Here is a 13,418-nt window from a genome sequence, read left to right as displayed (position 1 = left end):
CTACCTTAACCTTGTCCCTAACCTCGACCTTAACCTCGTCCCTAACCTCGTCCCTAACCTCGAACCTAACCTCGTCCCTAACCTCGACCTTAACCTCGTCCCTAACCTCGACCTTAACCTCGTCCCTAACCTCGACCTTAACCTCGTCCCTAACCTCGACCTTAACCTCGACCTTAACCTCGTCCCTAACCTCGACCTTAACCTCGACCTTAACCTCGTCCCTAACCTCGACCTTAACCTCGTCCCTAACCTCGACCCTAACCTCGTCCCTAACCTCGACCTTAACCTCGTCCCTAACCTCGTCCCTAACCTCGACCTTAACCTCGTCCCTAACCTCGACCTTAAGCTCGACCCTAACCTCGACCCTAACCTCGACCTTAACCTCGACCTTAACCTCGACCTTAACCTCGACCCTAACCTCGACCCTAACCTCGTCCCTAACCTCGAACCTAACCTTAACCCTAGATCCAGTCCCTCAAACCAGAGACCTTACTGTGTGTTACAGCAGTGTAGGCTGGTGGATGGCGATATAGGAGGATGTGCTCATTGTAATGGCTGGAATGGAATAAATTGAAAGGTATTAAACCCATCAAACATATGGAAAACATGTTTGAATCTGTACCATTTATTCCATTTCAGCCATTACAATGAGCCCATCCTCCTTGAGCTCCTCCCACCATCCTCCACTGTCATACAGGCTAAGGCGAGCTCCCCCCAAAAAAGCCTGTCAGAGGGTTTCATGTGGGAATGGGGTGCTTCTTTGAGTAAATATTTTATATCCTGACCCTTCTCCCTCAACAACACCCAAAGATGACCTTGGATACTCTCAGAAGCAAACAGGTGCTCAAAGAGCCATTAGTCTAACATAATAAATGTAATGTTGTTCTGTAGGTTTTCAAAGGGAAAGAGTCTCCTCTGACTCTGGACTGGGACAGGGTGAGGGTCTTTGACAGAGAGGTGGGACAGATGTTTGTCAACATGACTAAGACCTCCAGAGAGGCCAAGGTAAGACCTGTCTCTCTGCCTGTCTCGCTGCCTGTGTCTCTACCTGTTCTAGCTGCCTGTCTCTACCTGTCTAGCTGTCTGTCTCTCTGCCTGTCTCTCTGCCTGTCTCTCTGCCTGTCTCTCTGCCTGTCTCTCTGCCTGTTCTAGCTGCCTGTCTCTACCTGTCTAGCTGCCTGTCTCTCTGCTAGTCTCTCTGCTTGTCTAGCTGCCTATCTCTCTGCCTGTTCTAGCTTCCTGTCTTTTTTTCTCTCTGTCTCTCTCTCTCTCTTTCTGTCTCTGTTCCTCTGATGGTCGTTAGTAGCCTACCAAACTTGCTTACTGCCTGGCACTCCGCTCTCTATTGCCCCTTTAATCACTCTGACATCAATGCAAATGTAATCGAAAATCTAATCAAACACTTCATTAGATCCCATGAGTTCATGTTGTGCAACATTTCTAAAGGAATTGCGTGAGAAAACATAGTGATGGCCTCTACTAAAAATAGGAGCATCCCATCAGCTTTCTATAGGCTAGGCCTACTATTTATCGGCATTCCTAATATTAAGCTCATTGTTTGTCTTTACAACAGGAGTATAGCCTAGCTAGCTGGCATGAACATGAACCATTTTTTATTTTTTTTATTTTACCTTTATTTAACCAGGCAAGTCAGTTAAGAACACATTCTTATTTTCAATGGCGGCCTGGGAACAGTGGGTTAACTGCCTTTTCAGGGGCAGAACGACAGATTTGTACCTTGTCAGCTCAGGGGTTTGAACTCGCAACCTTCCGGTTACTAGTCCAACGCTAACCACCTTCCGGTTACTAGTCCAACGCTCTAACCACTAGGCTACCCTGCCTAACCACTAGGCTACACTCTAACCACTAGGCTACCCTGCCGCCTCTACACTCTAACCACCTCTGCCGCCTCACTCTAACCACTAGGCTACCTGCCGCCTCTACCTCTAACCACACTCTAACCACTAGGCTAACCACTAGGCTGCCGCCTAGGCTACACTCTAACCACTAGGCTACCTGCCGCCTCTACACTCTAACCACTAGGCTACCCTAAAAAAAAAAAAAATAATAATAATAAATAAAAATGTGTCTGTCTTCATTCACTTGTAGCCTACTTCTTAGCTGAAGTGCCTGTGAGATGAACCTGATAACGTGACAGGCATTGGCTATGTGTGAGCCAATTTTGGGCAAAATATCTGATATGATTGGTTAAAAGATCAGAATTGGGCTGCCTGTGTAAACGCAGTCAAAAAAGCGCCTTTATAAAAGGTGTAGTTGTCTTCCCGTCCTGAAGGTGGAGTCGGTGAGTAAGAAGGAGAAGGCCAAGCAGAGACCTCTGGCCTTGAACACCGTGGAGATGCTTCGAGTGGCCAGCTCCTCTCTAGGTGAGACCACCAATCACAGCACAGACATTAGCATCCGTTCAGCCAGTAGTCAAGCCATTCAGCCAGTAGTCAAGCCATTCAGCCAGTAGGCAAACCAGTGAAGCCAGTAGCCCAGCCATCCAGCCAGTAGCCCAGCCATTCAGCCAGTAGCCCAGCCATTCAGCCAGTAGTCAAGCCATTCAGCCAGTAGCCAAGCCATTCAGCCATTCAGCCAGTAGCCCAGCCATTCAGCCATTCAGCCAGTAGCCCAGCCATTCAGCCAGTAGCCCAGCCATTCAGCCAGTAGCCCAGCCATTCAGCCATTCAGCCAGTAGCCCAGCCATTCAGCCATTCAGCCAGTAGCCCAGCCATTCAGCCATTCAGCCAGTAGTCAAACCATTCAGCCAGTAGTCAAGCCATTCAGCCAGTAGTCAAGCCATTCATCCAGTAGCCCAGCCATTCAGCCAGTATCCCAGCCATTCAGCCAGTAGCCCAGCCATTCAGCCAGTAGCCCAGCCATTCAGCCAGTAGCCCAGCCATTCAGCCAGTAGTCAAGCCATTCAGCCAGTAGTCAAGCCAGTCAGCCAGTAGTCAAACCATTCAGCCAGTAGCCCAGCCATTCAGCCAGTAGTCCAGCCATTCAGCCAGTAGCCCAGCCATTCAGCCAGTAGCCCAGCCATTCAGCCAGTAGCCCAGCCATTCAGCCAGTAGTCAAGCCAGTCAGCCAGTCAGCCAGTAGCCCAGCCATTCAGCCAGTAGCCCAGCCATTCAGCCAGTAGCCCAGCCATTCAGCCAGTAGCCCAGCCATTCAGCCAGTAGCCCAGCCATTCAGCCAGTAGCCCAGCCATTCAGCCAGTAGCCCAGCCATTCAGCCAGTAGCCCAGCCATTCAGCCATTCAGCCAGTAGCCCAGCCATTCAGCCATTCAGCCAGTAGTCAAGCCATTCAGCCAGTAGTCAAACCATTCAGCCAGTAGTCAAACCATTCAGCCAGTAGTCAAACCATTCAGCCAGTAGTCAAACCATTCAGCCAGTAGTCAAACCATTCAGCCAGTAGTCAAGCCATTCAGCCAGTAGTCAAGCCATTCAGCCAGTAGCCCAGCCATTCAGCCAGTAGCCCAGCCATTCAGCCAGTAGCCCAGCCATTCAGCCATTCAGCCAGTAGTCAAGTCATTCAGCCATTTAGCCAGTAGTCAAGCCATTCAGCCGGTAGTCAAACCATTCAGCCAGTAGTCAAACCATTCAGCCAGTAGTCAAACCATTCAGCCAGTAGTCAAACCATTCAGCCAGTAGTCAAGCCATTCAGCCGGTAGTCAAACCATTCAGCCGGTAGTCAAACCATTCAGCCGGTAGTCAAACCATTCAGCCGGTAGTCAAACCATTCAGCCGGTAGTCAAACCATTCAGCCGGTAGTCAAGCCATTCAGCCGGTAGTCAAACCATTCAGCCGGTAGTCAAGCCATTCAGCCAGTAGTCAAGCCATTCAGCCAGTAGCCCAGCCATTCAGCCAGTAGCCCAGCCATTCAGCCAGTAGCCCAGCCATTCAGCCAGTAGTCAAGTCATTCAGCCATTTAGCCAGTAGTCAAGCCATTCAGCCGGTAGTCAAACCATTCAGCCAGTAGTCAAGCCATTCAGCCAGTAGTCAAGCCATTCAGCCAGTAGTCAAACCATTCAGCCAGTAGTCAAACCATTCAGCCAGTAGTCAAGCCATTCAGCCAGTAGTCAAACCATTCAGCCAGTAGTCAAACCATTCAGCCAGTAGTCAAGCCATTCAGCCAGTAGTCAAGCCATTCAGCCAGTAGTCAAGCCATTCAGCCAGTAGTCAAGCCATTCAGCCAGTAGTCAAACCATTCAGCCAGTAGTCAAACCATTCAGCCAGTAGTCAAGCCATTCAGCCAGTAGTCAAGCCATTCAGCCAGTAGTCAAGCCATTCAGCCAGTAGTCAAACCATTCAGCCAGTAGCCCAGCCATTCAGCCAGTAGCCCAGCCATTCAGCCAGTAGCCCAGCCATTCAGCCAGTAGTCAAGCCAGTCAGCCAGTAGCCCAGCCATTCAGCCAGTAGTCAAGCCAGTCAGCCAGTAGCCCAGTCATTCAGCCAGTAGCCCAGTCATTCAGCCAGTAGCCCAGTCATTCAGCCAGTAGCCCAGTCATTCAGCCAGTAGCCGAGCCATTCAGCCAGTAGCCCAGTCATTCAGCCAGTAGCCCAGTCATTCAGCCAGTAGCCCAGTCATTCAGAAGTGGATACACTGCATTCACAATCATCAAGGATGGCACAAATGTATTACAACTGTTCCTCTGAAGTGTGAATTGAAAGTGCTGTGTTTTCTTCCATTTTAGGAATGGGTCCACAGCACACCATGCAGATAGCAGAGCGTCTGTACACCCAGGGTTATATCAGCTACCCCCGTACTGAGACCAACCACTACCACGACAACTTTGACCTGAAGGGGACACTCAGACAGCAGGCTAACAACCCCTTCTGGGCTCAGGAGGTGAGAGCAGAGCGACACCGAAGCTGCGTGTGCTTCCACTATTTCTCCAACTCTTATTCCAGGAGTGTGCACTTGCAAACTCAGCGTCGGAGATTCTAAAAGCGTAAGATTGGCTGGAGAAAGTGTGTGAACTTTAGGAGACTGGCGGAGAATCAGGAAGCAGTCTGAGACTGAGGAGTTCACACACCGATACAAAGACATGTACGCACGCACGCACACATGCACACACACACACACACACACACACACACACACACACACACACACACACACACACACACACACACACACAGATAAAACATGTATACTCTAACAAGAGGACAAACCTATCAAATAGACAAGGACTCACACTGATTTAATGTGTAACGTGATGAATTCAGGTTATTGTTTATTGCATACTGCCCCGAATTACATAATTTGGAAGTTACCTTCAAAAAATTGTGCCAAGACAAAATACAGTGAAACTGATCCCAGAGCAGCAAGCCTACGTTGAGACTCAATGAAAACCAGCCAATACAGTGAAACTGATCCCAGAGCAGCAAGCCTACGCTGAGACGCTATGAAAACCAGCCAATACAGTGAAACTGATCCCAGAGCAGCAAGCCTACGTTGAGACTCAATGAAAACCAGCCAATACAGTGAAACTGATCCCAGAGCAGCAAGCCTACGCTGAGACGCTATGAAAACCAGCCAATACAGTGAAACTGATCCCAGAGCAGCAAGCCTACGTTGAGACTATGATAACCAGCCTTGACGTGGTCTATCCCCCTCTAGGTGAAGGCTCTGCTGTCAGAGGGGCTGAACCGTCCCAGGAAAGGAGCTGACGCAGGAGATCACCCTCCCATCACCCCCATGAGGGCTGCCTCCGAAGGAGAGCTAGGTGGGTAGTGGCACCTTGAAACTAGCCTGGTAACATCTGCTTGTGTTTCCTCACTATTGCCGAGTCCAGCACAAACAATTCATGGAACCAGGCTACCTTGTATCATGTCATGTTTCACCCGCTATATCTACATATCTTTCCTTTTGACGTCTTCTCCTCCCGTCCTTCAATTCCTTATGTTAGCTTCCCTCCCATCACTTTCCAGTCTCCACCAGGGTCATGTTCATTAGGGCACGTCCTTGGAGGAGAAAAACGGAAACGGAAATGAGCATTTCATATTGGACAATTTGGTTGAGGTAGTCCATCCCTGTTTGTTTCCTTCCATTTGGAGCCTAATGAACATGACCCTGGCATCTCATTGTGCTGCCTTCATTCTCACACACCTTGCACAGTCTTTACATGATGCCTTAAAATTAAATGTAAAAAAATTATTACATTAGATTTTTTTCCCTTACCAGTCCATGTACAGTTAAAGATTATATATTTTTTTTTTATTTTTACCCCCCGCTATATCTACATATCTTTCCTTTTGACGTCTTCTCCTCCCGTCCTTCAATTCCTTATGTTAGCTTCCCTCCCATCACTTTCCAGTCTCCACCAGGGTCATGTTCATTAGGGCACGTCCTTGGAGGAGAAAACGGAAACGGAAATGAGCATTTCATATTGGACAATTTGGTTGAGGTAGTCCATCCCTGTTTGTTTCCTTCCATTTGGAGCCTAATGAACATGACCCTGGCATCTCATTGTGCTGCCTTCATTCTCACACACCTTGCACAGTCTTTACATGATGCCTTAAAATTAAATGTAAAAAAATTATTACATTAGATTTTTTTCCCTTACCAGTCCATGTACAGTTAAAGATTATATATTTTTTTTTTTTTACCCCCCAAAAAAAAAATGTTTTTTTTTTTTTAATTATAAATTAAGTTGTCTTGATTGTGTATGTTGGTACCCCAGAGTTAGTACGTGGTGGATGTTTCCAAAGTTTCTGTCACAATTGCTCAAACTCAGTCAATTTGGTTGGGGATTATTGATGGACAGGAATATTCAAACCTTGTCTCTGATTTTCAAGCAAATTTAAGTCAGGACTGAGAATGGATCATTCAGGAACACTCAAAACCTCTTGGAAAGCAATTCTGTTGTGTCTAGCATAAAACTATTGTGTAATTGTCCCGCTTAAAAATAAAAACCATCCCAGGTTTTTCAGAAGATTGAGGTGGGTTTTCCTGTATCTGTAAAAGGAAAATGAAAACGAGTGTTTCATATTGAAAAAAGTGTTTTTCTAATAATCCATGTAGTGCCTTCCTGTTTCAGTCTGTTTTCTTCCGTTTGGTACCTAATGAACACACCCACTGCCTGTCTCCCCAACAGGAAGTGACGGGTGGCGTCTGTATGAGTACATCGTGCGTCACTTCATCGCCACGGTGAGCCAGGACTGTAAGTACCTGCAGACAACCATCTCCTTCACCATCGCCTCCGAGAGTTTCTCCTGCAGTGGGAAGACACTCATATCGCCTGGTGAGGTCCTGTTGTTGTTTACTGTTGTTGTTTACTGTTGTTGTTGTTGTTGTTGTCCTCTGGTCTTGTTTCCTAATATTGTTATGCTGAGAAATGAATTCTGATACACATGACTAATAAAGTTCAACCAACTAATTAGTGTTGCCGTTTTCATGAATAAGACATTAATAAATCCTTCTAAATGCTTCATAAATTATACTAAATGTTAATAAGCTGTAGTCTAAAATCTTTATAAATGATACTAAATGTTAAGCTATAGTTGAAATGCTTTATAAATTGTATTATTTATTTATAATGCTAATAGGTGTCTAAATGTTTGTTGTGACTGGTGCACAGGCTTTACGGAGGTGATGCCGTGGCTGGGTATCCCTCTAGAGGAGGCCATGCCAGTGTGTGAGAGGGGAGATGTCTTCACTGTGGAGGAGATTAAACTAGTGGAGAGGCAGACCAGCCCTCCAGATTACCTTACTGAGGCCGACCTCATCACACTGATGGAGAAACACGGCATAGGTGTGTGTGTGTGTGTGTGTGTGTGTGTGTGTGTGTGTGTGTGTGTGTGTGTGTGTGCGTTGAGGCTGTGGGTTTTTGATTCATATTATATCACCGCAGGTGTCTGTCTAGGATTAAGTTCACGGTGGAATACTGTGTGTGTCCCCATCCCTCCCTCCAGGTACTGACGCCAGTATCCCGGTTCATATCAACAACATCTCTCAGAGGAATTATGTGACGGTGGAGAACGGACGCAAGCTCAAACCCACCAACCTGGGCATCGTCCTGGTGCATGGATATTACAAGACAGGTGTGTGTGTGTGTGTGGGCATCGTCCTGGTGCATGGATATTACAAGACAGGTGTGTCTGTGGGCATCGTCCTGGTGCATGGATATTACAAGACGTGTGTGTGTGTGTGTGGGCATCGTCCTGGTGCATGGATATTACAAGACAGGTGTGTGTGTGTGGGCATCGTCCTGGTGCATGGATATTACAAGACAGGTGTGTGTGTGGGCATCGTCCTGGTGCATGGATATTACAAGACGTGTGTGTGTGTGTGTGGGCATCGTCCTGGTGCATGGATATTACAAGACAGGTGTGTGTGTGTGTGGGCATCGTCCTGGTGCATGGATATTACAAGACAGGTGTGTGTGTGGGCATCGTCCTGGTGCATGGATATTACAAGACGTGTGTGTGTGTGTGTGTGTGGGCATCGTCCTGGTGCATGGATATTACAAGACAGGTGTGTGTGTGTGTGTGTGAGAGAGAGAGAGCATCGTCCTGATGCACATATTCTTCAAGACCGGTCAGTACTAACTTTTAACACTCATCACACTTGCAGGTGAACCCTATATTTGCCATTAGCACAAGATAGAATGGACATATTTTCATGTATGTTCTAGGCCATGTGTTTCTGTATGTGTGTGTGTATTTACCCCGCAATGTGTGTGTAGATGCTGAGCTGGTGCTGCCTACCATCCGTGGTGCGGTAGAGAAACAGCTGAACCTGATTGCTCAGGGCAAGGCCAACTACCAACAGGTTCTGCAACACACACTGGACATCTTCAAGAGGAAGTTCCACTACTTCTTTGACACCATCGCTAGTGAGTACAACACTCACACACACACACACACACACACACACACACACACTCACACACTGGACATCTTCAAGAGGAAGTTCCACTACTTCTTTGACACCATCGCTAGTGAGTACCACACACACACACACACACACACACACACACACACACACACACACACACACACACACACACTGGACATCTTCAAGAGGAAGTTCCACTACTTCTTTGACACCATCGCTAGTGAGTACAACACACACACACACACACACACACACACACACACTGGACATCTTCAAGAGGAAGTTCCACTACTTCTTTGACACCATCGCTAGTGAGTACAACACACACACACACACACACACACACACACACACACACACACACACACACACACACACTGGACATCTTCAACAGGAAGTTCCACTTGAAAAGGAACTAGCAGGAGCGCTTCAGGTATCCCCATAAAATCCACAGGTGCTCTCGGATGGGAATAGTGATTGAAAAGCGAAGAAAAACAACCACAAATACTGTAATAGAGTCAATACTCTACTGTAATAGAGTCCATACTCTACTGTAATAGAGTCCATACTCTACTGTAATAGAGTCCATACTCTACTGTAATAGAGTCCATACTCTACTGTAATAGAGTCCATACTCTACTGTAATAGAGTCCATAGAGTCCATACTACTGTAATAGAGTCCATACTCTATAGAGTCCATACTCTACTGTAATAGAGTCCATACTCTACTGTAATAGAGTCCATACTCTACTGTAATAGAGTCCATACTCTACTGTAATAGAGTCCATACTCTACTGTAATAGAGTCCATACTCTACTGTAATAGAGTCCATACTCTACTGTAATAGAGTCCATACTCTACTGTAATAGAGTCCATACTCTACTGTAATAGAGTCCATACTCTACTGTAATAGAGTCCATACTCTACTGTAATAGAGTCCATACTCTACTGTAATAGAGTCCATACTCTACTGTAATAGAGTCCATACTCTACTGTAATAGAGTCCATACTCTACTGTAATAGAGTCCATACTCTACTGTAATAGAGTCCATACTCTACTGTAATAGAGTCCATACTCTACTGTAATAGAGTCCATACTCTACTGTAATAGAGTCCATACTCTACTGTAATAGAGTCCATACTCTACTGTAATAGAGTCCATACTCTACTGTAATAGAGTCCATGCTCTACTGTAATAGAGTCCATGCTCTACTGTAATAGAGTCCATGCTCTACTGTAATAGAGTCCATGCTCTACTGTAATAGAGTCCATGCTCTACTGTAATAGAGTCCATGCTCTACTGTAATAGAGTCCATGCTCTACTGTAATAGAGTCCATGCTCTACTGTAATAGAGTCCATGCTCTACTGTAATAGAGTCCATGCTCTACTGTAATAGAGTCCATGCTCTACTGTAATAGAGTCAATGCTCTACTGTAATAGAGTCAATGCTCTACTGTAATAGAGTCCATGCTCTACTGTAATAGAGTCCATGCTCTACTGTAATAGAGTCCATGCTCTACTGTAATAGAGTCAATGCTCTACTGTAATAGAGTCAATGCTCTACTGTAATAGAGTCAATGCTCTACTGTAATAGAGTCAATGCTCTACTGTAATAGAGTCCATGCTCTACTGTAATTTAGTCAATAGGTAGGTCGGTATGGACTAGCTAATGGATGGCGTAAACTACCCATGTATCTGTCCTGTAGGTATGAACTAGCTAATGGATGGCATAAACTACCCATGTATCTGTCCTGTAGGTATGGACGAGCTCATGGAGGTGACGTTCTCTCCCATCGCTGCCACCGGCAAGCCCCTGTCTCGCTGCGGCAAGTGCCATCGCTTTATGAAGTACATTCAGGTCAGTGTTACAAAACAACAACAAAAGGTCACTGGGTCAACCCCCATCTGATCAATACTGCTAATCACCTTCTGATCAATACTGCTAATCACCATCTGATCAGTACTACTAATCACCTTCTGATCAATACTGCTAATCACCTTCTGATCAATACTGCTAATCACCATCTGATCAGTACTACTAATCACCTTCTGATCAATACTGCTAATCACCTTCTGATCAATACTGCTAATCACCATCTGATCAGTACTACTAATCACCTTCTGATCAATACTGCTAATCACCATCTGATCAATACTGCTAATCACCATCTGATCAGTACTACTAATCACCATCTGATCAATACTGCTAATCACCATCTGATCAATACTGTTAATCACCTTCTGATCAATACTGCTAATCACCATCTGATCTGTACTGCTAATCACCATCTGATCAATACTGCTAATCACCATCTGATCAGTACTACTAATCACCATCTGATCAATACTACTAATCACCATCTGATCAATACTGCTAATCACCATCTGATCAGTACTACTAATCACCATCTGATCAATACTACTAATCACCATCTGATCAATACTGCTAATCACCATCTGATCAGTACTACTAATCACCATCTGATCAATACTGCTAATCACCATCTGATCAATACTGCTAATCACCATCTGATCAATACTGCTAATCACCATCTATCTGATCAGTACTGCTAATCACCATCTGATCAATACTGCCAATCACCATCTATCTGATCAGTACTGCTAATCACCATCTGATCAATACTGCTAATCACCATCTGATCAGTACTGTCAATCACCATCTGATCAATACTGCTAATCACCATCTGATCAATACTGCTAATCACCATCTGATCAATACTGCTAATCACCATCTGATCAATACTGCTAATCACCATCTGATCAATACTGCTAATCACCATCTGATCAATACTGCTAATCACCATCTGATCAATACTGCTAATCACCATCTATCTGATCAGTACTGCTAATCACCATCTGATCAATACTGCTAATCACCATCTGATCAGTACTGTCAATCACCATCTGATCAATACTGCTAATCACCATCTGATCAATACTGCTAATCACCATCTGATCAATACTGCTAATCACCATCTGATCAATACTGCTAATCACCATCTGATCAATACTGCTAATCACCATCTGATCAATACTGCTAATCACCATCTGATCAATACTGCTAATCACCATCTGATCAATACTGCTAATCATCTATTTTAATAATTATACATAGGATTTAAAGGACGCTGTAAAGAAGATTTCCGTGACAAACCTTTTCAATCGATCTAAATGGTTTATGTGAACTATTTTCATAGTTCCTTACTGTGATTACGTTGTGTGTTCCCCTGTGCTAGAAAGAAATAATGCAGCTCTGGTAAAATATAGGTATTTAGTTTTGAACGGTTTGGGCTGCTACAGACTAGCGGTTTTCTGTAACGGTGCAACCATGGAGACACTTCCTTTTGACTTTAACATAAACATCCTGCCACCAAAGTAGGTCTCTCTCTCCATCTCTTTCTCTCTACCTCTCTACTCTCTCTCCCTCTTTTCCCTCTCATCTCTCCTGCTCTCTATCACCCACCTCCCCTTCACTAAATGTGGAAAAGTTGCCCCCCCCCCCCTATTGAGTTTGTCCCCTCATTGAAAAACATCACAAACTTGCCGGCCAGCTGGAGAGCAAGCCAGAGAGCTAGCCGGCCAGAGGGCCAGCCGGTCAGAGAGCCAGTCGACCAGCCATCCGGCCAATGAGCCAGCCAGCCAGCCATCCAGTCAGAGAGCCAGCCAGCCAGCCATCCAGTCAGAGAGCCAGCCAGCCAGCCATCCAGTCAGTTAGAGAGCCAGCCAGCCATCCAGTCAGTTAGAGAGCCAGCCAGCCATCCAGTCAGTTAGAGAGCCAGCCAGCCATCCAGTCAGTCATCCAGGCAGTCATCCAGTCAGTCAGAGAGCCTGCCAGTCAGCAGGTGTAGACCTTACAGTCAAATGCTTACTTACGAGCCTCTAACCAACAATGCAGTTAAAAAAAATATGGATAAGAAATAATAAATAAAAGAGCAGCAGTTAAGCCAGTCGAGTGGTTACCGGTGTCTCATTAACCCTAAGCTAGGTCAGGGATGGTAACAGCAAAGATATTTTTTAACCAAGATAGTTCATCTCTGTCATGTTTACAGTAGAAGCAAATGAAGCATAGTGGGCAGAACGCGGAAAGGAGGGTAGGCAATGCCAAGTAAGAGCTAGCGAGATGCTATTGGCGCATCGTAGCATGTATTTACATATATCCATTAGGGATTGCCTCCTCTGTGAAGTGAACTCAATTTGACCGAGCATTCCTTCTAAACAACACATTTTTTTTCCCTCTTCTATATAAAACTTAGAACACGGTGTTCCTTACAGATTTTAGTTTTGGGAACAGAAACATTTATTGAGATCAGATGTTTAATCAATGAGAATGTGAATCTTGGTCCAGTTTTTACAGAGTTCCATCCTCTCCCAATACACGCGACTGGACTTCCTCTCACCACCATATTTGGTGACAGGGTATGGGTAAGTTACCCCGGGACAGGGTATGGGTCAGTTACCCCGGGACAGGGTATGGGTCAGTTACCCCGGGACAGGGTATGGGTCAGTTACCCCGGGACAAGGTATGGGTCAGTTACCCCGGGACAGGGTATG

At 45.6% G+C, this 13,418-nt stretch overlaps 1 protein-coding gene across 1 annotated transcript in view; it reads left to right on the top strand.

Annotated features, from left to right (window-relative positions):
- top3b (DNA topoisomerase III beta) overlaps positions 1-13,418 on the top strand; it is a 28,664-nt gene that overhangs the window by 7,995 nt on the left and 7,251 nt on the right. Inside the window, exons 7-15 of the mRNA XM_052460956.1 lie at positions 892-1,005; positions 2,294-2,384; positions 4,698-4,852; positions 5,627-5,732; positions 7,104-7,250; positions 7,587-7,760; positions 7,921-8,049; positions 8,694-8,843; positions 10,604-10,704. Coding sequence (XP_052316916.1) covers positions 892-1,005; positions 2,294-2,384; positions 4,698-4,852; positions 5,627-5,732; positions 7,104-7,250; positions 7,587-7,760; positions 7,921-8,049; positions 8,694-8,843; positions 10,604-10,704 — 1,167 coding nt within the window. The remainder of the gene's footprint in view (positions 1-891; positions 1,006-2,293; positions 2,385-4,697; positions 4,853-5,626; positions 5,733-7,103; positions 7,251-7,586; positions 7,761-7,920; positions 8,050-8,693; positions 8,844-10,603; positions 10,705-13,418) is intronic.

This window comes from Oncorhynchus keta, chromosome 14 (assembly GCF_023373465.1).
Source record: "Oncorhynchus keta strain PuntledgeMale-10-30-2019 chromosome 14, Oket_V2, whole genome shotgun sequence".
In the NCBI taxonomy this organism is placed as follows: domain Eukaryota; kingdom Metazoa; phylum Chordata; class Actinopteri; order Salmoniformes; family Salmonidae; genus Oncorhynchus; species Oncorhynchus keta.
This window is presented reverse-complemented; position numbering and strand designations above follow the sequence as displayed.